The 27,736-nt window shown below is 41.8% G+C and overlaps 1 protein-coding gene across 1 annotated transcript in view; it reads left to right on the top strand.

Moving 5' to 3' along the window:
* LOC139286188 (NT-3 growth factor receptor-like) overlaps nt 1-27,736 on the top strand; it is a 219,478-nt gene that overhangs the window by 22,575 nt on the left and 169,167 nt on the right. The window contains exon 2 of the mRNA XM_070906923.1: nt 22,285-22,359. Within this exon, the coding sequence (XP_070763024.1) occupies nt 22,285-22,359 (75 nt within the window). The remainder of the gene's footprint in view (nt 1-22,284; nt 22,360-27,736) is intronic.

The raw sequence follows: 27,736 nt of genomic DNA on the forward strand, positions 1-27,736 counted from the left end.
ATCTGGGCCCAAACTGCAGGTTCAATATGAGGTTGCAAACCACAAGAGGGAATCCACTGTGTTGTGGATGGTAGGTGCATCTTACAAATGTTGCTCATTTTGCTCATTTGGCATTTTAAATGGACATCATGACATGCTGGATGCCTCCCAATATGTACTCATTGTAACTTGAATATTGTAACATGGCATTGACATGCGTCAGTGTCACATTTTGGGGACAAACAATAGGCATGTCTCTTGCCTTGACAATACAGTATTATTAAACTATTACAATGAGGATTTATTTGTTTGCTTAGAGGACAAGCAAAAGCCAAACCTTTTTTAAAGCTGCAATGTTTATTTCTAAAATTCTCAACATCAGTCCTTCAACCACTGTCTGGCCCTCCCAAGGTTGAACTCTACTTCTTTTTTTTTTCTTGATTTGTTATTTTTTGTTATTTCAGAGCTGAATCCCTAGAGTTACTGTCATTTTTGTTTCAGTTTATCCCCCAGCTCCCTCCACCAGCTTCTACAAGATAAATCAGTCGCACTTTTCTGTGCCACTGATAAAAGCTGTGGGAGCCTTTACTCATGTGGCTCAAGTCAAATTCAATTCAATTTATAATTATGCTGAAGCTTAAGGAAAAGAAACACAAGAAAATGTACAAACTGGCTGTAAGAGAATAGATAGAGGGAAAGAAACTGAGGGAGGAAGAAGAAGAGAAACTGAGGGGGGGAGGGGAGGGGGGGGTGGATAGAGGGAGATGTGAGTTAAGGCAAGGCAGAAGAGGAGGCGACAGAGAGGGAGAGGGAGGTAAGTGAGCCCTTAAATTGGATTGTAACTTTAAATTACTGATTTTAAATGTTTCAAAAGCCCCCCAAATGGAGTTGAAATATGCTTCCATTACACTGAAGACTGTGGTAATTATGTTTTTAGAGCCACAGTGATTATAGTGCAATCACAGACCTGAGCAGCGCTACAGACTCAGCCGGCTATAGAACAGAGACAGGGAGGCGTTTTTACTATAGATGAAACTGAGGTTTGGTGATCCCTGGTGTTTGTCAAAATATATGCTATGCCATTATCCAAGTCAGCATATGAACCTGTTAGAAAATTATCATGTCATTAGTATCATCCTAGCCAACCTCTTGAACCCTGCTTTTCACTCAATCCTTTTTATACAGTGAATGACAATGTCACACGTGTATATACTTTATTCAGCACGCCGTCAATCATCAGTGATATGATGATTATAGTGAGTAAAACATTTAAACCAAAAGACTCCATGCTATTACGACCGTACCGTACGTAGAGTTCGGAAGATTGGGCGCAGCCAACGTTGGAAGTTTGAATTGTAACGCAGGATAATCAGAATGCATCGCTGTGTTTGTGAACGCAGAACAAAACCCCACTTTTATAGTTACAGTTGAAAGAGGAACTAACTTTTTGACAGACGTAAGGCTAATACCGACACTCTCCTCTATCTATTCATATTGAGGTACGGATAAATAATAAGCGACTGTGTCATAAACTTGTAAATGGAGGTGAAAAAAGTGGCCAAGCCAAGGGTTCAAAGGGATTGAATGAATGGACAACTGTTTTAATGTAACCTACTGGGACCCTCACACTAGTAGGTCATCTATAAAAGATTTACAGGAGGGGGCCAGCTTCTTTCTTCATGATTTGGGCCAGTAACAAAACGTAGTGAGTAGAAAGAGGAATGTGTGCTCCTTTTATTCTGACTGCTGTGGTAATTATGCTTTAACGGTAATTATAATACAATCACTGCATAAACTCAGATTAGAAGTATTGAGCACCATGTTCATATTAGAGTAAATGGATTTTGAAACTGTCACACACAACAAGAGGAACTTGAGTTTTTTTTTTTCCAAAACAATAGCTTTTTTTAGTTGACATCAGAATATTAAAAAGTGCAGGTTTAACAGCAGGTGTTTCACAAGGCAGGATGCCAACTATGGCACACCACAGAGACGAAAAGTGACTTTGCGCCGGTGTAAGGTGGAACACAGCGGAGAGGAATGGGGAAAGAAGAAGGTGTGGCATACATGGAGGATTTGTGCACACAATATTTACAGATTGTCATAACTATTATTTTAGAAGCTGCCAAGGTCAGTGTTTGGTTCCAATGCTGTCTAACTTTTAAATCAGTGTATTTAGAGCCTATGTCTCAATAGAAGTCAATGTTTCAACTGTTATTTTAAACCTATGAAACAGGGTTTAGACACTGGGGACTGATGAAACTATTTTCATATTTAGCAGCTCTTTAAATTGGGGTTACCTCTAAAACTGTAGGATGACTGTAAGATGTACTGCATTTCTTTCTTTTAATAAACAATTAATTTACAATAACTTATAATGTAGCCCTGGCAGAGTGGAAAATGCTTGTTGTAAGTGTTCTGTCTGTCTGTCTGTCCAACACTTTGGTCATGAGGTCGAGATCTCGGGTACAGTGTAAAGTAGAAAGATATCTCAACAGCAGTGGCTCGACTGATTGAATATTTCCACACTGTTTCCAGATACAACTATATGATATTGGACAATTCATTCCAGCACTACATTATCTGTGCATGCAAACTACAATATTGTTGTGGTGAGGAGAGGATCTTGGTTAAAGCAAATAAACGTATGGTTAAGGTATGGTTACGGTAAGGCAATGAAACACTTGCTCAGGGATAGGAAAAGATAGAAGTTATAGTTAGAAAAAGTGTTTCACACCCATCCACAACCGCAACCTCCACACATTTACTTTCAGCTTCACTAAATCGCAATGCTGCAGAATCGTCCCATCTTAAGACAATTCCTACGATAGTGGACTGGGATATTCACAGTCCAAAGAGGATTATTGCTAATAATCGTGTTGACCACCTGACCTTCCCTTTTAGCGCCATTGTCAAGTCAAGTTTCTACATCTGAAACAGAAAATCTTAACGGGTATTTGTCGTGACATTTACTAAACATTATACTCCAGACGACTACTATCTTCTTACTACCAGAAGATGAACTCTTTCCTTGGTGGACACCCTCAGATCAGGCTGAACACATTGAACCCTCTGGACAAATTTGACATTTGAAGCCCGACCTCTGGCAGAGGATAACTAAATCATCGGCATGTTGTTTGTTCCACTTGAGTTGATTCTGTGTATGCAGAGCTAGAGCTTTGTTAGGAATTATTAGACTCATAATAAATGAACAGGTTTCTCACAAAGACTAAGCTCCAGATGGCCAATGAGCGTAATTAAATTCACAAGAGTATCACAAACTCTGTCGGCCAATAAAGATGGAAGTGTTATTGTGTGAGAGTGCAGGAATATTTATATGCCTATATCTCAGTCAGTTTCTCAGTTTGCGTGTGTTCCACATACTAATTCATACCAGTTTTGTCCGTCAATAATGTTATGCTCTCTTGTTTTGACACTTTGAAATATACATATACACTTCTAAACCTTAGAATACGACCGACATTTCTAATATGCAAGGAATTTAATAAATGAAAGTGAAAGTACCTGAGAACCACTGACAAAAGTGGAATTCATTAAAATCAACTTTCCATGTTTATGAAATGCAGTGAGAAAAAAAAAAGAGACTAATCACCAAATCCCTTTAGCCATCCGTGAGAGGCGACAATGTTGTTCGTTATACTGTACGTTATACTATAATATGAATGGCATACTATTATGTGCAACCATTCTTCTGTGTGACCTTCCTGAATTTTGAGGATAACGTAATACTTGTTGGGTCTTCACTGTTCTCGTGGCTGTACAGAGCATTTCTAAAAAAAAAAAATGAGGTGATTTTGGCCGTAATTACAAACATCTATACTAAGGAAGAAAGTTAAGCTATAATCTGATGCCACAAGATATATATATATATGTATCTTCTTCCTCTGTGCCATAGAGCTCCATTGTCGCTAAAGACACATCAGTGAGCAACACTGTTGCACTGGGTGACATGTTCCTTCATTACCATGTACGCACACACATTTACATCGTCCTGCTGCCCCAAGTACTCATTAGAGCACCAAATGTGGATTCATCCGCCACTGAAAATAGTCCCCAGAAAAGACCTCTTTGAGTAACGTTTGATAAAAACTACAGTGTCCAGCTGTTTTAGGAAATTACTTTGTGAGCCTTTATTTAAAAAATATATAGATAGATATTTGTGAGCTATTTTTCTTCAGTAGTAACCAATGAGCGTAAAGCTGAGAGCCACAGACGGGAAGTATTGAGAGATGCACATTGTTGGTTTGGGTCTTGTAATGAAATGAAACCAAGAACAACACCAGTCACACTGTCAACGTCTCGTTCTAATCACAGTAGGTTTGGTTGTGTGTCATAGGGCTATCAGGAGAGGAAAGGAAGTTTTCCCTCCTACTGTCGCCAAGTGCTTGCTCATGGTGGGAACTGTTGGGTCTCTGTAATAATACTATAAAGAGGACTTTTGTTGTGATTTGGTGCTATGTAAATAAAATTGAATAGAATTGAATTGAAAGGCCTCTTGACCAAAAGAGGTCTTCCTCTCTCACATTCTGCTAATCCCATTAAAAAGCTGTTTAACAGAAAGTTAAAGAACTGGAACGAGTTCCTCTATAAAGTAGCTGTCTGGATGCCAGAAACTCTGCCTGGAAGAGTTTTGAATGGAGCCAGTAACTACTGAGTAATGAAATACTGAATAATCAGTTTCATTGTGGCATTAAAGCAATGCCAATTGGTCCCTCTTGTTTGCAGCCATATTTTCACTGCTATACCGGTGAAGGAGGTCTGAATAATGGTAACGACGAACAGTTCACAGTGTTTTGGGTATTTGGTCACATCATAATGCCCTTGGGTGCCTATATTGTGTGTCAGTTGACCCCAGTCTATACCTGTATTTGACTGTTGCTATGCAGTGGTTTGGTTACTGCTACTTTTTTTTTAATCATATGATGATGATATTCATATTCAGGAATTCCCTAATTTCCTGTCCAGCAGAAATCGGTGGAGGCTTGTTAATGCCAAAGCACAGAGGTTCAGCACTGGACAGTTCCCCCGAGAATGTCTCCTGCTGCTGAATACAAAGTAACTGTGGAGGACAGCTGATGGAATGCTTACGTGGGTGCGTAGTGGTTGCCATGGTTACCTTGGCTTTAGCCCTTGCATTTGTTCAGCTCTGCTATACACTGAATAAGGCCTAATTGTTATTCTGGTTTTTAACAGGAATAGGTATTCAGCTGGGCTTTCATACCTGCTTGCCCTTTACGTTGAATTTTAAACCAGAACGCCATTCTGCTTCATGCAACAGTCGTTGGCGTGTGTAGGGCTATTCATCCTTTACTCTCACTGTTGGTTGCCTCTCAGTGAGAAGTATAGATTCCTCCCCAGTTTGGGCATTTTGTCTGTTTCTTTGAAAATGATTCTTTTTCATTGGAATGTTTGTGTGGTTGGTATTGAGAGGAAAGTCTTTAGAGTTGGATAATCATTATACCTTCTGTCTTTCTTTTCTCGTCCAAGTAAGTTTGACTAAGTCGGTCACAACGGCCTGATTATCTGACTGCTCATGTCTGTTGACCTGTCGTTTCTTCTTTTCAGTGGTGTTTCCCAGATCTCAGCTAATAACTTGGTCAGTGCAAAAGAGTTGTTTACAGTCCGTGTTGCCCTGATGATGATGACCACCTACTTTTGAATAAAAAAAAACAAAACACAAAGTATTTATTTCGTGAGACGAGATGCAATAGGCGAAAAACGTAACGTAATGCATTTTGGATTGGCACGACGGTAGAGATAGAGATCAAAATAACATTTAAAGAGAAGGGAGAAAAATTGCTGACTGAAGAAGAGTAACACTGTCTTTGGGGACTTTCACATCAGGGACCCGGGCCCAGATCAGAGTACACTTGACCCCAAAAGTCCTCTTCATTTGATTAGTACGCACACTATGTATAGTACCCGGGCACAGATCAGCGAACCATCCACTTCAGAAGGGGGTCTCGAGTACCGTTCATGTGTACTTGGTGTGAAAACTACTTTACATTAGAAGTAGATTGCTATTCAGAATGTGGCGCTATAACTATTCAACTGTACCGTTCGGGTCTCATCCTCTGAACTGGCTGATGGCTGATAAATTAGGAAGGAAAGTGAGCAGGTTGTTCTTGACATTGTCTCCACAGTAGCAATAATAGTAGGCAGAGTGCTCATAGTACTCTTTTCTACGCTGGAGCGACAACATGAACAAATGTGCGTAGCTGATGACGCAAGTGTACTCTTCTTCTTCTTGATGTGTTATGGCGGTTGGGAAACAACATTACCACGGAGTGTACTCGATTAGTGGTCGATTCGATTTAGGAAGTCATATAACTGATAATAAACTGGAAAAACTGAAAAGGATTTGACTTCTTACTGGTAACTGATCGTGCTGGTTTGAAAGAGCCAGCAGTCAACAAAGTGTGTGCCAGTGTTCAGTGTTGTCTTTTGGACAGAAACCAGTTTACCTCCACTTAGAGACAAGAGAGTTAGTGTGGATCAGTGAGAGAGGAGATGAAATCACACCGCTGCACTGCAGAGATGCTACTGTCCTCATTCTATTCTCTCTCTGTCTTACACACACACACACACACACACACACACACACACACACACACACACACATCTCCCCAAGCTAACCCTCCTGTTGGAACGCCCTGCAGAATCATCCGACCTCCATGCTGTTACACTCAGATCCTGTGTGTGTATGATTGTGTGAGACTGCATGAGAGGAGTGCAGTTGTTCTTTGAGAGAATATAAAAAGAGGCAGGGTTTTTCCCCCACCTCGCCAACGTTTTATAATTTAAAGCTTTTCATTACTAATTGAGATGATTGCTTCAAGCAACCACGCTCCTGTTATTTTACAGATAAAACTGATGTCACAACACGTGTCAGATCAAAAGCTGTACCAGGGTGCCACTCAGATGAATACACATTCTACAAACTGTTACAAATTACACCAATGATGAACCAGTGTGTGTGTGTTTCTCCACCATAGGCCGTATATAAAGATGGCTGACGCATCTCCACTTCCTCCCATTGTACAAAAATGAAGCCAAACTTTCCCGGATACATCTGCTGCCATCTTGCACTGGTGACGTCATTTGGAGCCACGGTATCGAGGTCCCTCCCATACAACCGTCCGACCTAATTGCGTGCACACCACAGTCAGTCTCTGCTATCAATCATGACGTTTCACCCCGTTTTTATAGCATCAAATAACTAATTAAAACCAAACTTATCAGAAAATGTATTTGACGTGTACTTTGAGTTTTTAGTTTGGCCCATGTCCCATCTGCTAACATGGAGGGGGCTGCAGCCAGCCACCAGGGGGCGCTCGAGATGTTTTGGCTTCACTTTTTTACAGTCTATGGTCTCAACTGAATTTCATCTAATTTGTCTGTGATCATAAACCTGTCGTCATCTTCATCATGTGAGCACAACTCACTCTGTCGCACGGGAGGTAGAGCTGGTTAGAGCGGGTTGGGGTTTCGATCCCCAGCCCCCCCCGCATCATGTCGAAGTGTCCTTGAGCAAGACACTGAACCCTAAGTTGCTCCCAATGGAGACCGATGGCAGCTTGGTCGCCATTGGTGTGTGAATGTGTGAGTGAATGGGTGAATGAGACTTAGCTGTAAAGCGCTTTGGGAACCGTGAAGGTTGAAAAGCGCTATATAAGTGAGATCATTTACTCGTACACACACACACACACACACACACACACGCACAGTAGAATTTACCATTTCCAGATGTGGAGATGTGATTCTGCTCATTAGTTCAACATTTCTCAAGTGGACATTGTAAATGCGCCAGTGTTATCCAAAAGCCAATTTTTCAATGGTTGTCCCTCAGCCAGACGTCAAGTTAGTCATTAAAACAACAATAAAACACAACAGAGGAGGCAGCTGAAGAGGAGAAAGAGCTTAGAGGAGGAAGGCCACATCATGCACAGTAGTAGGACATGTATTCATACAAAACAATGTTAAGCAGACAATCAGTGGAGTGCGGTTAAAAACATGACTGCATAAAATCCCATTACATTACAGAAGACATGGGTGAAACCAGAAGGGACACAATCTGACAAACAGACAAAAATAAAAAGCCAAATGAGGACAGACAGACAGGGCAGACATGCAGTGACTCTGTGATGTCTCTGTCTCTGTGATGGCAGGTCTCAAGTTTTAAGATTATGTGCAGTGGAACGGGACGAGTGGCTCGTATATTTAATGGAAGGATGTTACCATACTGAAGCTCTTACTGTAAAGGCTGTCTGTCTGAAAGATGTTCCCCTCTTATTGTTGATCTGGTTCACCTATCAACAACATTTTTTATGGTAAATGGGGGAGGGGCTAATTCATTATGAATTTTGTATATCAAACAAGCATTGTGAAATAGTTTCTCCGAAGGAGACCATATCTAGGAAGTATATTACAGTGATGGTAGCTCTTAAAGGTCCAATATTATGCTAATTTCAGTTCTATATTTTTATTCTAGGACTCCACTAGAGAAGCTTTGCATGATTGACGTATCTTTTCGTGTCCCTTTATGCAGCCCCTCAGTTCACCCACTGTCTGAAACAAGCCGTTTTAGACAAACTGAACAACCGTGCTGTGATTGGAGCAGATGACCTGCTGGGGGGCGTGGCTGTATAGGCGTGACATCACAACCTTACGGAAGTCCTGACGGCTCGTTTTTTGGACGAGATTGTACAGGCTTTATTATTGTACCAGTGGATGTTATATGTGAGAAAAACATGCAATATCCAGCATGGAAATAAACCGCAGCAGCTTCAGGTGTCAGGTATTTTCTACTAAAGCTAAACAACTTACTTAACTTTTGAGGCAACAACTTTTTTATGCTTTTATTTTAATGTTTTATTTTGTTGTTGAAAGCAGATTAGCACACATTCTATATATTTTGTTTTATAACAGAGAGACACTGTTGTGTTCCCTCTGAGATGACCCAAAGCCTTTTTAGATACTACATATCATCCTCAGTAATAAAGCATGAGCATCCATTCTAAGGTTAGTTGCTTTTGTTAAAAACCACAGCTGGTTCCCTCAGTGTCATCTACCTGTGATACAACGAATATGACAGTTTGATTGCTTTCTTATTGAGTGATCTCTAACTCTAAGAAACCCTGAACCCAAATGAATGCTGTTAAATGATGTAGCCCCATCTAAAGAACCAAAGCCCTCAAATATACATCAGATAAAATCGATGCAAATGAATTCCAAAACTGTAAGCGTGAAGTGCTCAAATATATATATATATATATACATCTTCTAATAAAGCAAGTTAGTTTGACTCACACCAGAGCAGTAATTAAAGCATCATTTCATGTTTTTTACAACTTATTTTCATCGTTTTGGCCATCATTTCTATCAGTTACGATAATGTTGTACTTATTTGCTGCGATCCAGGAGGACAGTGGCATCACTAAAAAGAAGTCTGGTCCGAGATGGTTTTATAAACCAGATTGGTCGCGTGACCTGTTCTGAAATTAGCCATATAACAACATTTCTTTTGTAGGAAGGGACCACATTTGGCTTCTTTTCTTTCTTTTTTTTTGGTCTATATCACATCAACATTTCTCCCTTCTCGCTTCCTCCATTCTTTTGTTATGAGCTAATCACAGTGGAGCATGACAACAACAGCTCAACAAATGAAAAATCGGCTTGCCCAGGAAATCTTTTTTTTTTTCCTGGATGGTGCAGAGCATTTTTGCTAAAATAAAAAGTTGGAAAGGAGGTAATGACGTACTCTGCAGTCCCATCGTCTCCCACATAAACAGGCAGAATACCGAGTGCTACACGACCAGTTTGATGTGTGTAGAGGTGTGTGTGTGTGTGGTTATTTTATAGCATCTGCATGTGATTTAATCACATTAGACGGCCTGTGTGTAATGGCACTGAGCTCTGAGCAGCACCACTTAAATCACAGGCTGCAACATACTGTACATGTCCTGCTGCCTTCGGATGTTTGCGGGGATTTGATGACGTGAAGGAGAAGCTTTTTCACACAGAATAAAAGCAGCTGTGGACAACAGATCCTGTCAGAGTTGCTCACATTCATTTATTGATAAATGCAGACTGATTCACTGACTTTCCTGCTTTAATCACTTTAAACGTTCGGGTCAAGTTTGAATGAAACGATTTGAAACGCTTATAGACTGAAAATTTGGAATTCAAACGGGTCATTACAGGTTAATTTTTTTTAACAAAAATTGACAGCCCCAGAGACGTCTGTTTCTCAGAGCAACATCTCAGACACATTTTCTACCGCAAATACCAACAACTCGCTTTTGCGCTGCCTCATCTGAACGTTTGTTCCTGGACACCAACATACCATGTGGGGCAATTTCAAAGTCAAGAAAAATACCTGTCCCAGCGCTGCCTGCACTCACTGTTGCACAAAAAAAAAAACAGCATTCAGACCATCATAGAACACAAAAAAACCCTGAAAGATCCACTCACGGAATTAATATAAAATTAAGAATCAGAGGGAGTGATTAGGGGGAGGGCTACCATCCAGATACCCATCTAAATGGCTGTGCTTCCTCTTTGTCTCTGTCTCTCTCTCTCTGTGCTGTACAATGATGGCAGATTAAAGCAGAGACTACAGTCAATTTCACACCAACTACATCTAACAGGCTGTAGCAAGCCATCACAAACTCCTCTTGGCTGGTTTTCTCTCCTCTCTATCTCCCTCCACGCTGCTTCTGTCTCTTGGTATTTCTCCCCTTCTCAGTCTTTCCCATACCACTTCTTTCTTTTGCTCGTTGTTTCTTCACTGGCCCAAATCCTGCAGCTAATTGAATGATCTATGTCTGGAACTTGAGAGCCAAGTACATTACATGTACCTACTGAGAACAGTTAGGCTCTGCTTCTGCTTTGTTCTGATGTTTGATATGTGATTAAAATCAATATTCATAGGTTGCAGAAAACCATGGTTGTAGTGTCTGTGGCATCGCTCGTAGGTGTCTGAAGAGACACCTTGAAGCTTGGATTTGCGTCATTGCCCACTTCTCGTCTCGGCATGTACGGCACTAAAGCCGGGAAATGCAAATTTAGGCAACCGCCGACTGGGTTTAGACTTGGCCTTACCAGCGCCAAACAGCAGTGCATGAGTGAGCGTTCACAGACTTTTTAGGACGTTTTCCTGTGTTTTCTGTATTGAGTTTGAGAAGTGATGGGAGACCCTGAAGGCTGGTGTTGACAATGAGTCCCAGGGGCCCGCCAGTTGTTGGAGGCTGACCGTCTGCTGAACTTCAGTGGAGAGGTGCAACTGGCAAAAAAAGGCTGTACAACAAGTCAAGTCAAGTCAATTTTATTTATACAGCCCAATATCACAAATCACAAATTTGCCTCAGGGGGCTTTACAATCTTGTCCAGCACACGACGAGAAAAAAACTCCCCAACAAAACCCTTTAAATGACAAAAAACAGCAATGGAGGAGGGATCCCTTGTTCAGGACGGACAGACAGGAAATAGATGTCATGTGTACTGTTGTGTGTGTGTGGGGGGGTGCGTGTCCACCAAAACCGGAACTCGCCCTTACTGCACCACACTGGAGCTGTCACTCAACAACGAATTAGCCAATGGGGACGCACTCCTGAAAAAAAAAAACCCTGCCATTGTGAGAGATTTGTATCAGAACTGGATACAAAAAGTCAGGCCTCACAAACGAAAAGCTGACAGGGGGAGGGAATTGTCAACAAAAATTATTTTGTTATCAAAAAAGTAAATGACAAAACAGTTTACACAAACCATTTGATTTACTTTTGACATGACACTCTTATTTTTGATTGATGTTTAAGAAGTTTAGTTTGATTATATTGACACAAATCTGATGACATAAGATGTCTACGAAATATGTATTGGACCAAAGTGGTGGACCGACTGACATCATTAGAAAAAATAACAACATGATCAGCATGTTGTTGATTCTGTAATGCAGGTTGCAGCCTCTAGTGGGTGCTAGGGGCATTTCAGACTTGTATGTTTTTTTCCAAAGCATAGTCAGGGCTCAGCAACCAGTACTTTTTTTTTTTTTTTTTTTACATTTTTCAGTTACTCAATGAATATGTTCCCAAACTGAACAATCATCAGCCAATTGAAACATTGCTCTAACTACGGTTTTAAGCTCACACGTTTCACCCGAGGCTAGCAGCTATGTAAACAACAGCAAATTGAGACTTGCATCAGACCAACAGATCTGTGTTAGGGCCATGCGGTAAAAGCAGGCTCTTACGATGTCTCCGTCTGTACATGGAGCGATGGGAAATCACTTATTCCTTTCAACTCTCAACGCACTAGTGTCTCTCACACACACACACACACATCAAAGACAATTTAATACTTAAACACACCATGTTTCCATGTCAGCATGTCCTCCACAATGTTAATCTAAAGCAGTCCCATCCTACCACCCCCACTTTCCCTCCCACACACACTAACACACACACACACACACACACACACACATTTGTTGGTCTCCTTAGTAAATGGAGCTTCATGAATGTTTAATGTGTTTGAAACCAAACACGGCAATCAATTCAACCCTCACACCTTACACACCCCAGGAAAACACAGGCGTAATCACAACCCATTATTTCTCAGCTGTCACTCTCTACACCTTCCTGTTTCTTCTACCCACTTTCTTCCATATTTGATCCTTTCTATCTCTTTTTCACTCTTTTTTTCCTGCTTCTCTCTCTCTCTGTTCCTGCTGTACGTCTGGCTGAATGTAAATAGCGTGTGATAGCTGAAGATGGTGGAAGCAGCTAGTTGGCCCCAGGAGGCCTTTCTTTCTTTTAATGACAGGTTGGCTTTTAGAAAGCGTGAATACATTAGTGGAGAGAGAGACAGCAAGAGGGGGAGGCATTAGAGAGACAGAGAGAGGGTAAGAGACAAAATTGGTAAAGGATTTCTGAAGGACACATACAGAACATACACACAAATCTAGAAAAGGTATCTGCAGTGGATACAAATGTCACAATCAAATTTACATCGAATTACAATGACCATGGAGAAATGTAGCATAGCAGTAACTAACAGCTTTTCCTTGTATTGTATACAGAATTATACAGAGACCCAGGAATTAGACACATGGGGGCTCTATTTTCCGTGCAAGGGTAAACATGGTTTTCATGCAATTTTCTTGGGTTTCAAGTCTATTTTTTTTGTGTCTGCACCTGTTCGGTAATTTCCTGGCACCAAATGAGTGTGTTTGCACCGAGGTGCATGGATAGGCGCAGCTGAGGCTGTGTTTCTTGGAATCTCTGTGTTGTAGTACAATTTTGGTGCTCATTTTGCACAAAATTGCGTTTGCGTTAAAAACCTGCTGGGACCACCTCTTATCGCAAATGTGGATGCAATTTTCATGGTTTTTCTACGTGAGCAGCAAAGCGCCGCTCATTCACCCCTTCACATGGCACCATCGCTGTGTGGACTACTCGCTCTACATTAATAATGATATTTCCTGACACAGTATCAGGATCTGACAGTAAAGAAAAACACATGTTCTGTGTGTTCCAAGTTTAACAGTAAAATCATCTGCAGTCCTCAGGATGAGTGATATAATCAGTCCGTCCATACATTTTCTGCTGCTTGTCTGAGGCCGGGTTGTGGTGGAAACAGGCTAAGCAAGGTAGTCCAGACGTCCCTCTCCCCAGCAACCTTTTTTCAGCTCCTCCTGGGGGATCCCGAGTCGTTCCCAAGCCAGATGAGATATATGATCCCTCCAGCATGTTCAGGGTCTACCTTGGAGTCTGCAGCTTGACACGCCCGGAAAACGTCCAAAGGAAGGCACCCAGGAGGCATCTTGATCAGATGGCTGAACCACCTCCTTTTAATTCATAGGAGCACTGGCTCTACTCTTAGCTCCCTCTGGATGTCTGAGCTCCTTATCCTCTGGGTGAGCCCAGCCACCCTGTGGAAGAAACTCATTTTGACAGCTTGTGACCACGAAAGCTTTGCCTTCTGGCTCAGCTCCCTCTTCACCACAACAATCCAGTACAACGTCTGCATTACTGCTGTTGCCACTGATCCATCTATCCATTTCCCGCTCCATTTTACCCTCACTTGTGAACCCGAGATAGCAAAGTTGCTTGGGGCAGTAACTCATTCCCACCTGGAGGGAGCAATCCACCATTTTCCAAGAGAGACACATCATCTGCAAAGAGCAGAGACGCAATTCTGAGGGCCTGAAACCAGACACCCTCCTCTGCCAAGCAGAACCAGTGACAAGGGACAATCCTGGTGGAAGCTAATATTCACTGAAAACGTGTTTGACTTTATAGAATATGGACACAGCTCTCACTTTGGTTATATAAAGACTGTATGGCTTATAGCAATGACCCTAGTACCCCATACTCCTGCAGTATCCCCCACAGGGCTCCAGACACGGTCATAAGCCTTCTTCAAGTCCAAAAAACACATGTAGACTGGATGTACAGACTGTCCAACAACCCTGCCAGGGTAAAGATCTGGTCCACCGTCCCTGGTCCATGGATTCTACGTTGCTCCTCCTGAGTCTGAGGTTTGACAATCGGTCAGAGCCTCCTTTCCAGCATCCTTGAATAAACTTTCCCTGGGAGGCTGAGCAGTGTGATAACCCGATAATTGGAGCACACCCTCCGGTCCCTTTTTTTGTGTGAGAACCACCACCCTGGTCTGCCACTGGGAGGAGGAGATCTTCTCTGCTGGTGCAGCCTTGGGTCTCGCTGCCTCAGCTGTCTGGGCTGGACCTACAGCAGGACTACGTTGGCATGTGGCAGCCTGATGTGCTGCTGCTCACACAGGATTGGGTGCAAGTGTTGTTCTGTGACCCATCAGATTCTGTGTTCCAAATGGGAAGTTAAGCTGTACTGCCAGCTCTTTTTAGCCTTCAGGGCTTTCTGGCAGAAAGCCTTCAAAGTACTTTGATAGGCTTTCTAGCAGAGAGTATATGATACAGACTGATGGGTCACAGAATTTTGAATAATAATAATTTTGTATTGCACCAGTATGGTGATTTACGAGGGTATAGGGATAAGACCTAGAGCGCTCCAGTGCGCTTCCCGGGGGTCTCCTCCCAGTTGAACATGAATGGAATTCTTCCTCACGGAGGTGTTCAGGAGGCATTCCGATCAGATCCATCCTCAGACATCATTTTAATTATATTTGATTGTAGTTTTCTAAGATCCTAAGAAATGTTTCCAATGACTGAGCCAAGGCCACAGTGTCAGATCTAATTTAGAGAATTTATATGACCGTTGTGATGAGATCTATCCCAGTAGTAATATCCTCTAACTCCCTAACTGTCTGAAGTGTGACAGAAATGCTTCAGGAAGGCGTTTTAGGTGTTGGTACTCTGTAATAATGCTGGTATGCAATTCAAAAGAGTGCCTGTAAGCTTCAGTCTTGGTTCTTTGTTCTATTTTTCTCTCAGCCAGCGTCATTGCTTTTCCTCTCTTCACCTCCATCTCTCTGGCTCTTACACTTTGGAGGCAGGGTGCGTAGGAGGTTGCTGTAATGTTGCAGTTCCTTCTCTGTCCTGGCAGGCAAACATTGATGGTTTGTGTGGGTGAGAGGTCTGACTCTTCACACACTGCCAAGATCAGGAAGGAAAGGGAGGAGAGGAGGAGGGTGAGACAGGGAGGAAGAGAAAGGAGGAGGGGAAGTAGGGACAGGGGCAGTTGTAGTGTTGGGCATCAAAAATCTGTTCAGGATTTGAACTTCTTCCATACAGAACTGGGGATTAATTGAGAAACATACAGCACTTTGATCTACATCATCTGTTACACATGTGCAAGTGTATAGTGTTTACAATAGGGTGACGCTAGTGCTCAAAATGATGGCTCACAAAAACAAGTAGTCCTACAGTGAAATGTAATCATTGGACAAAAAGTCCGTCAAGACAGCTTCAGAGAGACATAGAGGGGATGACATGCAGCAATGGCCCAGGTTGGAATGGAACCCTGGCCGCTGCGGTACGGACTCAGCCATAATGGTACGCATTTTACCAGGTGAGCTATCGGGGTGCCCCAAATGCAGTATTAGTATCAAAACCATCACATTTCCCTATAAGCTTAGAGTAGCAACAACAGATTGTTTTGGCTACATATCATCTTTTCTTCACAAAATTGTTGTAGCTGAGAAATTAGCAAACACATTTACGCATCCAGCAGACACAGAAACACATGGAGCCCTGTTTGGGTCCATCTAGTGAATGTCAGTCCAATATTCTCTCTCTTTTAGCTCTGTTTTTGGTTTCTACCGACTCCTGAGGGAAATATCTGTCTTTTTAGCTGCTAAATGCTCCACTGTGTTCACCAGCTATTCTAACTGTGTCTTTCAGCTGTCTGCTGCTGAGCAGGTAGTGTTGAGTAAAATTGCCGGCTGTAAAACCAAAACAATCAGCTGAAAAATTCTCCACAGAGCCTTTCACCCTGAACCAATATCTCACTTTCTGGACTAAAAAAACATAATTCAGCTGGCCATTATATTAATACATTGTGTGACTGGGTTGTTGCTTAGAGAAACAACTCACACTGGCCATGTTCATTGTATGTAATGCAACATTATGGCTCTACTTTGTGTTTTAATCATGTCTGAACGTCAGACTGTGGATACAATATTTGGTCGTAGTGGCATATTAATTGTTGGTTTTAATCTTTCCATGTGATTTATTGGTAATAATAAAAGAAAATAATGCAAAACCCTTAGCATCATCAGCCAGTCTTATTGTCGTCATATTCCCACTAAATTGCCTTGTGCACCAAAGCCTTTGCACTGATACTAAACTATAGGACTATGAGGCTATGTGCTGTTATTGTTCGCTGTTATATTTCATCCTCCTTTCCATCCTTATGTGTCACTCTCCCTTGTTCTCTCGTTCTCTCTGCATATCCAAAATCTCTTTATGCAGCAGCAGAATCTAATCTGAAATATCTCCATATTCAGATGCGCAGGCTGCCTGTTAGGACAGAGGTCTGCCTCAGCTGCTTCATCCCAATTTTTTACAAAAGACATCTTGGCTCCCCGTCTTCAAATGTCAAACCTGCAGCCAGAAAAGCCTGGGTGTTATGTTCAACAGTAACCTTTCATTTGCAACAAAACAAAAAAAAAACAGTCACAAAAGTTGACAGAGGAGCGTCTCAAAATCCAGGTCTTTTCTCTCTCAACCTGATCTCGAGAAGGTCATCCATGCTTTTACATCATCTCCATTTCATTATTGTATTCAGGGTTAAGCCAAAAACCGTCCCACACCCTCAGCTGGTACCAAACACAGCTGCTCAGCTTTTAACAAATAGTAGAAGATCACATCACATTTTACTGATTACTTATGAAGCACTTCAAGGTTCAGCTCCCACTCATATTGCTGTCTTGAGCTCCCTGCTTGACCTCCTGCTGGCTGTTCCTAAAGTCCTGGTTCACGGCTTAAAGGTCCGGGCAGGACCCGTCAGCTCTGAAGCTGCAGAATCAGTGAAAACTTTTGAATCACTTCAAAACAAAAAACTTTTTTATTGAGGCTAGCACACCATGTCTGATCTGTTTTATTATTATTTCTATCTTATATCATAGTTGGGTATTTGATTCCACTTTATTTTTGTATTATCTGATTCTATTTGCCACATTGCCTCCTGAAAATGGTTTAATCCTGGTTAAAACCATGTGAACACTTTGTAACTTTGTTTTGAATAGTGTTGTATAAATGGAGTTTGTTATGAATTATTATTTAAGGTTCATTCTATGGAGGAGAGTTGTAATTTCCAGGCATAACCCGTTTCTGGGATGTTTTCAAGCAAAATGGGTTCGATACAAGGTTTAAACTGTACTGACAGATGTTTTTTTTTTTTTTTCCGCTTGGGTTGTTTTTAAACATCAAGAGCTTTCATTTTTAATCGTTACTTTTATTCCAGTTTCAAGCATCAAGAGTGTTTCTATTATTTTCTCTTTTTTTTTTAAATATTCTTTCTACTTTTGTTCAAGCATTTGTTAATTGCCAGAGAGGCTGTTTTTTGCTTCGCTGCAGGGATTATTCTGTTTTGTTTCACAAATGCTGGGCGGAATAGCTGGCAAGTGTTTTTTTTTTTGTTTTTTTTTAAGAGAATGACTTGATAGAGAAAAGGATGGATAGCGACATAAAGAATAAGATAAATGATTGTCAGGGTTCATTGTAAAGGGTCAGTTGAACCAAATCACAAAAAAAACAAAACAGTCTCCTGCATTGAGGGTTTGTGAATTATCCAGAAGACATTGCTGTGCTTTGAGCATCACAAATTGAATTTCACTCACCCCCATTGTATTGGGGTGAAGGCAGAAATCTCAGAGACAGATACATAAAAACCTGGACACACAAAACATAAACTATCTGCTTGGATAGACACTGGAGGTTTTGGTTATTTCATTGAACTGGCTCTTTAAAAGGCATCGTTTTTTAGTTAGTGATCATTTTATTTCTCTGATGTGAGGAATGTTTTTGCTCTTTAAGGACTTTCTTTCCTCATAATTCCACATAATTTCATTTCAAAACCTCACCTTCACCGAAAGTTGGAGAATGGGCTTTCAGCTCATGCTGCTCACACTTTATACCCTTTACATCTGGCACAGTCCAAATGGGATCATTGCCTGGGGTGAGAAAGCTCAATACCTTCCGAACATTATATATCTATATATTTTTTTCATCCTTTCTTTCATTCCACCCTTTATTCCCCACTTTAACAAGCTTTTATGTGATGTATATATCATTTTTTGACTCGTTTAGAAGCACAAGTGCTCCCTTAAACACCTCCAATATAGACAATCGTCAAAACAGGAGAATGGGGCAGTAGGAATGTGTCTGAGCATCCTGTCTCCACCACAATAAAGCAGAAAAATTATAGTTTTATTTGCTTCTTGTGGTATGCATGTTTGGGAAATGCTGACACACTTCTGTCAGCATTTCCCCAACATGCATCAACAATAGGCACTGGTTGTGCTTGAGATGAGGTGCCTTGTCACAGTTGGTAGTTTCAGGACTGGTATTTAGCCATGTCGGGCACTTTGTATTGCCACACAAGCCTCCCGTTCATGTTGGCTTCAAGTTCAAGAGGCTTTGAATGCCATGCTTGTATGTCATGTTACGAAATCAGGGAGGGACCCAAACGCAGGACATGGACACGGAGTGGAGTTGGAGATAAGAGATTTTATTGAAACGGGGGAATTTGGATGGGGCCTGGAGGTAGGTGTAGCGGTGTCCAATGGTGGTAGGAATATTTTTACATGAGGTGTACACAGAAATGGTTCATAAAGTGTCTATATATATATAAGTGCTTTGTATCAAACAGGGCTTCCACTTTGGAGTCTCGGTCACCCTCATTTACTTCACACTGTTTTTTAAACAAGTAGCAGGAGGGTTTTCATTCATAAGGAAGTGTTTTATTTTTTAGGAGTTTGATTCGCTCCAGCCAAGGCTGCTTTGTAGTGTGAGCTGTATTTCAAGAAGGCTGCAGTGTGTTCATTCCATGCTGTAATCTATGCAAAAAGGGAAAAAAAGGCAACTTTGTTGCTGCAAGCCAAAAAAAAAAAAGATTTAATTTATTACCAAGCAAAAGCTTCTTCTTTGACACCGGCCATTCTACAAGTGATTATATATTCAGAGATGAAAAGCCGCTTCAGCAAGCTGCCATGCCAGAGAGAACTCAATAGAAATACTTTTTGGAAGTTGAATTTGGAAAACATGTGTGTGCTATATAATTATATCTAAAAGAATTCTACTTCTGTGTGTGTGTGTGTGTGTGTGTGTGTGTGTGTGTGTGTGTGCTTGCTTCCAGTGGGGCCAGTAACTGGTGTGTTTCTGGCTATTTAGCCTTTGAATTGGATAATCGATCTGTCATTCAATTAGTCAATCAGCAGCCCCTCAGGGGGAGGGGGGTGGGTGCTGCTGTCAGGTAAAAATGAGCTCAGCCAATCAATGTGCAACTCCCACTGGGTGTGATAGTAGTTATGTCCCCAAGGCTGCTGCCATCCAAGTCTGTAGTGTCATGACAGACTGAAAAGGCCGTCCCATAATGCACCAGTCTGGTGGTTTAGGGCAATCTTTGTTAAAGCATACAACTATGGAATGACTTGGCTCATTACCGCTGATAAAAGTGGACCAATGATAACTGGACCTGTGGGAGGTAAAAAATGGAAGTCTGTTTGTTTTTCTTACACACGAAAAAAATCTGTTCGGTATGAATCTATTATCCATTATGTGCAGAAGTGAAAGATGTAAAATTGTGGAATTCTATGGGTCAACTAGTGCTAGTTACAACATCGTCACCCACTGCAGTGTAGTGCAATGAACGTAAGTCCAGTATTCACTCTCTTTTAGCTCTGTGTTTGGTCTCCACCAACTCCTGAGAGGAATATCTGTCTCTTTAGCTGCTAAATGCTCCACTGTGTTCATCAGGCTAGTCTCTAACTGTGCCTGTCTGCCGTTTGCTGCGGAGCAGGGAGTGTAGCAGTGGCTTTGTCAGAGCCTTTTCACTGAAAACAGCTGCCTGCTGTGTTGATGAGGGTTGCATTTTCTGTAAAGGAAACCAAATGCACTGAAAGGGTTCTTCTTGACTGTAAGCGTGGAAGTTTCCGACTTAACAGGTTGACAGTTACCACCTGAATGCGCCATTTTGATGCCATGGTGAATCCACTTTAGATGTCTCATTTGGGCAGAAGGTGCAGTTTTGATCGTAGACTGTATATAAAGATGGCCGACACATCTCCACTTCCTCCCACTGTACAGAAATGAAGCCAAACTCTCCCGCATACGGCCGCTGCCATCTCGCGCTGGTGACGTCATTTGGAGCCAGAGTCTGCAGTGGTGATCGAGGGGTGGAGCCGCGGTATCGAGACCCCGCCCATACAACCGCCCCAACCCAATCGCGAGCACACCGCAGTCAATCACAGCTGTCAATCATGATGCCACACCCCCTTTTTTATAGCATCAAATAACTAGTGAAAACCAAACGCATCAGAAAAATGAACACTTGAACAAACATCAGTGTGATAAGAACAACCAAAATGACAGAAACCATCTTTGGGAAAAATGTATTTGATGTGTACTATTTTTTAGTTTGGCCCATGTCCCATCCACTAACATGGAGGGGGCGAGGTTTATGACCTATACTGCAGCCAGCCACCAGGCAACGATCGAGGCGTTTTGGCTTCACTTTGGGGAGCTGTCATGTCATCCATCTTTATATACAGTCTATGCCTCTGACGGGTCGTAGTGCTTTAAAAGAGATTGTGGGTATGAGGTGCGTGTGCAGTCTTAGTCAGAATACTGAACGATTAATGGTAGTGTGCTGTGTGTTTGAAGGATGTTGACGGTACGTGCTTAAAAGTACGTGGTTTGCATGTCCATGTGTGCGGTTGTCATGTGTTCAGGGATGGCACGGGGATTAGACACACATGACTGTCAGAGAGTAAATATGCAAAGGCGTTTTGGTGATGAATCAATTCCCAGAAGACGTGGACAAACAGCACCTCTAACTGATCTTTCCATGCATACCTTTGTAACAAAACACCCACGCACACACACACACACACACACACTCTCACACACAGTCAGGGCCAGGAGGAGGTCTCTGGGGTAAACAGATGTTCAGTGTGATGTGATTTGCCTGTTTTGATTTGTTGCCATCCGCTGCTGGATCCAAAATGGGCCACTATCCTGTTTCTGCTGCTGGGCTCCCACCAGGCCAAGCTACAAACTTTCATGGCCAACAAACCCACAGCAGCCAGTGAATTCAGACCATGTCTACACCAGCACTGAAAAAAAACTGTGAAGAACCACATTAAGTTTAACAGTTTACATTGTTTGCAGTAAACCCTGCGGTGTTGTGTCGCCGAAGAAGTATGTATATTCCCGAATCGCACCGCGCACGCTGCCACTGCCTCACTAGTTACCTCCTGAGGGATACAGGCTATTGTCAATATGATGATGCAAATACCAGTTTTCTATATCAGTGGTTCCCAACCTTTTTCTGAAGGGACCCCTATTTTATTATTGTATATACACTGACGACCCCCACCCACATAAAAAGGGGAAAAAGTGGCCTACTTCTTTTGAAATATCTTAATGTATATTTCATTATATTCATTGCGTAAAAAACAATAACTGCACAATATTTCACTTCTCTTAATCCTTACCCTAAGTTATTTTCTGACATTTTATAGACCAAACGATTTATCGAGAAAATAATTGGCTGACTTATATATAATGAAAACAATCATTAGTTGCAGCCCTACTAATATGTCTTGTCTTGTCCTTCTTTGCAGACACATCGAGAACTGGACTGGTCTGCAGACCTTGAGGGATGTGGATATGGAACTCTACACCGGCTTACAGAGGCTGTAAGTACTAACACATTCCTCCACTGGTCTGTTCGTTCATGCAGTGTTGTAATGTTTCCACAGCATAATCACCACTAAAACTCCTTGCATGGAATATTTCCCTCCATTCCTGTTTATCAGACTAATGTAAAATACAGTAAAAATGATGAGCAATCTGCAATATACAGAATAAAATAAATACACTATACATAACCGGGTGATTCCCAGTTCCAAGCTGTGCCTAGCAGCCTGTATTAATGATCTGGTTTTCTGTAATTTATTTTTACAACACAAAGAATACAAAAAAATCATCATTTTTCATTTTACAATGTTTTTACCACCCTTTTTCTGGTCCATTTATGAACAATTCATACTGGTACGCCACATTGGTGAGCAAACTGCTTCTAGTGCAAATTTAAACATTAATTTATTTATTTTATTTATTTGATAGGGACAGAGCAAGTTAATGAACATCAGTACAATAATACAAGATGAACACTTGAACAAACACCAGCGTGATAAGAACTACCTAGATTGACAGAAACCATCTTACTTGACATGTACTTTCAATTCAATTCAATTCAATTTTATTTATATAGCGCCAAATCACAACAAAGTCATCTCATGACACTTTACAAAATAGAGCAGGTCTAGACCGACTCTTTATAATGTTATTACAGAGACCCAACAGTTCCCACCATGAGCAAGCACTTTGGCGACAGTGGCAAGGAAAAACTTCCTTTTAAGAGGCAGAAACCTCGAGCAGAACCAGACTCTAGGTGGGCGGTCATCTGCTTTGACCGGTTGGGTTTTAGGGAGAGAGAGAGAGAGAGAGAGAGAGAGAGAGAGAGAGAGAGACACAGATAGACAGACAGACAGACAGACAGATAGGTAGGCAAAGATGTATGGCAGCACTAACAGTAGAAATAGCTGTAATATTAGCTGAGATTAATAATAGGAGCTTTAATAGTGACAGAACTACGACTAAACATAATAACTGTAGTGATGAGAGTCAGGCAGGCCCATGGCGGCAGCAGCACCCAGGCGTACCAGGACCACGATCCACAGCGACCTACGAGTCGACAAAGCACAAAGAAACTCCGGGGAAGAAATAAAGTTAGTAACATGCATTGGACTGTGATGAATGTGCAAAGATGAAGAGGGAGAGGAGGAAAGCTCAGTGCATCATGGGAAGTCCCCCAGCAGTGTAGGCCTATAGCAGCATAACTAGGGGGCTGGTCCAGGCAGGCCTGAGCCAGCCCTTAACTATAAGCGTTATCAAAAAGCAAAGTTTTAAGCCTACTCTTAAAAGTAGAGAGTGTGTCTGCCTCCCGGACCCAAACTGGGAGCCGATTCCACAGGAGAGGAGCTTGATAGCTGAAGGCTCTGGCTCCTGTTCTGTTTTTGGAGACTCTAGGAACCACAAGCAGCCCTGCATTCTGGGAGCGGAGTGCTCTAGTGGGGTAATAGGGTACTATGAGCTCTTTAAGATATGATGGTGCCTGACCAGTAAGAGCTTTGTAGGTGAGGAGAAGGATTTTAAACTCTATTCTAGATTTTACAGGGAGCCAGTGCAGAGAAGCTAATACAGGAGAAATATGATCTCTTTTCCTGGTTCCTGTCAGTACACGTGCTGCAGCATTCTGGATCAGCTGGAGAGTCCTCAGGGACTTATTGGGACAGCCTGATAATAAGGAATTGCAATAATCCAGCCTAGACGTGACAAATGCATGGACTCATTTTTCTGCATCTGTTTGAGACAGGATCTTCCTGATTTTTGCAATATTACGGAGGTGAAAAAAGGCAGTCCGTGAAGTTTGTTTTACGTGGGAGTTAAAGGACATGTCCTGATCAAAGACAACTCCGAGATTCCTCACGGTGGCGCTGGAGGCCAGGGCAATGCCATCTAGGGTAACAATATCCTTAGATACTGTATTTCTGAGGTGTTCAGGGCCAAGAACAATAACTTCTGTCTTGTCTGAGTTCAACATCAGATAATTACAGGTCATCCAGGTCTTTATGTCCTTAAGGCATGCTTGGAGCTTGGCTAACTGATGAGGTTCTTCTGGCTTGATCGATAAATATAGCTGGGTATCATCTGCATAGCAATGAAAATGTATGGAGTGTTTTCTAATAATATCCCTTAAAGGAAGCATATATAAGGTGAATAGTATTGGTCCAAGCACAGAACCTTGTGGAACTCCATGACTGACTTTGGCGTACATGGAGGATTCATCGTTAACATGTACAAACTGAGATCGATCTGATAAATACGACTTAAACCAGCTTAGTGCGGTTCCTTTGATGCCAATTAAATGTTCCAGTCTCTGTAATAGGATATGATGGTCAATGGTGTCGAATGCAGCACAAAGATCTAACAAAACAAGTATAGAGACAAGTCCTTTGTCTGTTGCAGTGAGAAGGTCATTTGTAACTTTCACCAGTGCCGTCTCTGTGCTATGATGAGCTCTGAAACCTGACTGAAAGTCCTCAAGCAACCTATTGTCATGTAGAAAGTCACACCGCTGGTTGGCGACTGCTTTCTCAAGGATCTTGGAGAGAAAGGGGAGGTTAGATATAGGTCTATAGTTGGCTAAAACCTCTGGATCAAGTGTGGTCTTTTTAAGAAGAGGTTTAATTACAGCAACTTTAAAGTACTGTGGTACGTAGCCTGTTAATAAAGACAGATTGATCATGTCTAGTAAAGAAGTGCTGACTAAAGGTAAAACCTCTTTGAGCAGCCAGGTTGGGATGGGGTCTAAGAGACAAGTTGATGGCTTAGATGAAGAGATGGTTTTAGTAATTTGGTGAAGGTCAATGGGAGAAAAGCAATCTAAATAACCTATATCAGGTTTTACAGCTATTTCTGAGATTCCTGTGTTTGAAGGTAAGGTACCACCTGAAGACAGGAGGTGATCAATTCTGTCTCTAATAGTTAGAATTTTATCATTAAAGAAGCTCATGAAGTCATTACTGCTGAGGCTTATAGGAATACATGGCTCAATAGAGCTGTGACTCTCTGTCAGCCTGGCTACAGTGCTGAAGAGAAACCTGGGGTTGTTCTTGTTTTCTTCTATTAATGTTGAGTAATAGGCTGCTCTGGCTTTACAGAAGGCCTTCCTATAAGTTCTAAGACTATCTTGCCAAATTAAACGTGATTCCTCTAGTTTGGTGGAGCGCCATTTCCTTTCAAGTTTCTGCACTGTTTGCTTTAATTTGCGGGTTTGGGTGTTATACCATGGAGCTGACTTTCTTTGTTTTATTATCTTCTTTTTAAGAGGGGCAATAGAGTCAAGTGTCAATCGCATTGAGCCTGCAGCACTGTCAACAACATTGTCTATTTGAGAGGGACGAAGGTTAGCATAGGAGTCCTCAGTTGTATTGAGACATGGCATTGAATTTAATGCCGATGGAATCACTTCCTTAAATTTAGCTACAGCACTATCAGATAGATATCTGGTGTAGACTTTTTTGCCTAATGGCGATGTAGTCCAGTAATAGGAATTCAAAAGTTATTAAATATTGGTCCGATAACAAAGGATTCTGTGGAAAGACAGTTAGATGTTCAATTTCAAGTCCATATGTCAGAACCAGGTCGAGGGTGTGATTAAAACAGTGAGTGGGTTTCTGTACCCTCTGACAGAAGCCAATCGAATCCAATAAAGAGGTAAATGCAGTACCAAGGCTATCCTTATCAACGTCCACATGAATATTAAAATCCCCTACGATAATGACTTTGTCTGTTTTAAGGACTAAACCTGATAAAAACTCTGAGAATTCAGATAAGAATTCAGAGTATGGACCTGGAGCGCGATAGACTATAACGAATAAGACTGGCTTCAGTGTTTTCCAGGTTGGGAGTGAGAGACTCATAACGAGGCTTTCAAATGAGTTATAATCCAGTTTAGGTCTAGAGTTCATCAACAGGCTTAAGTCAAAGATGGCTGCAACTCCACCTCCTCGGCCGGTGCCTCGAGGGATGTGAGTATTAGTATGACTGGGCGGAGTGGATTCATTCAGGCTGACATACTCTTCATGACACAGCCAGGTTTCTGTCAGACACAGTAGATCAATATGATTCACTGATATTAGCTTGTTTACTAATACAGCTTTAGATGACAGAGATCTGATATTTAACAGTCTGCACTTAATTTTCCTATTGTTTTGGCCTATAGCAGTAGTGGTCTTAATTTTTATTAAGTTTTTATTAATGACTCCTCTCCTGTTTAACTTTGGTTGAATTAATTTAAGTGGTCGGGGGGCAGACACAGTCATTATGGGGTTTTGGGTGGGTAACTGCTCTAATGGAATCGCAGAGAAGCGTGTAGGACTGCGACTCTGCCTCCTGGTCTGGACTCTGGGTTGTCACGGTTTTGGTTCACTAATAAAGTCGGTCAGATTTCTAGATATGAGAGCCGCTCCATCCAAAGTGGGATGAATGCTGTCTCTCCTCATCAGACCAGGTCTCCTCCAGAAAGTCCGCCAATTATCTACGAAGCCCACATCGTTTGCTGGACACCACCTCGACAGCCAGCGGTTGAATGATGACATGCGGCTAAACATGTCATCACTGGTCAACATGTCATCACTGGTCACTTTGTCACTTTGATGTTTTAGTTTGGCCCATGTCCCATCTTCTAACATGAAGGGGGCGGGGTTTATGACCTGTACTGCAGCCAGCCACCAGGGGGCGATCGAGACACTTTGGCTTCACTTTTGGGGGAGCTGTCATGTCGTCCATCTTTATATATATGCCTCTGACGGGTCGTAGTCCTTTAAAAGAGATGGCTCCTACACTGGGACACTCAATACAAGATGTAAACATGCAGGAGTTAGCAAGAATGCTAATTACATCCATAGTCCCTAGGCAGGTAACAGAAACAGAAACCTTGACAATGACAATATACAAATATACAAGACACATGTAGAAAAAGACAAAGTACATTGTGCAACATGTCAAGTTAAAAGTGATCACAGTTCTGGTTTATCTTAGGCCCATTGTTTGAGATGGGTCGTAAAAGTGGACTGTGTAGTATATTATATTGCACGTGGTAGGCCATTCCAATGCCACTGTAAACCCCTCTGCTTGATGAATTCATTTAAAAGGAGGTGCCGTCTTTTTTTTATCCAATTTTTTTTATGGCTTTGTTGAAGAGTAATTGTATTGATTTAAGTGACGTTACATCTGTAAGTGACCAGTTAGTAAAACAATACTCGATGTGTGAAAAAAGTCATCCTGGTGGCATTTAACTGTCAGAAATGGCCTGATTTGCTTGTCATTTTGTAAATAAAATTTTACGGTGTTTGACACCTTTTTCACGTGACTTTTAAAGGTGAAGTGTAGAGTCCAATGTGACCCCAAGATACTCGAACCCATTCGAAATTACAAGCTCCTCCC

Source organism: Enoplosus armatus, chromosome 6 (genome assembly GCF_043641665.1).
Source record: "Enoplosus armatus isolate fEnoArm2 chromosome 6, fEnoArm2.hap1, whole genome shotgun sequence".
Taxonomy (NCBI): Eukaryota; Metazoa; Chordata; class Actinopteri; order Centrarchiformes; family Enoplosidae; genus Enoplosus; species Enoplosus armatus.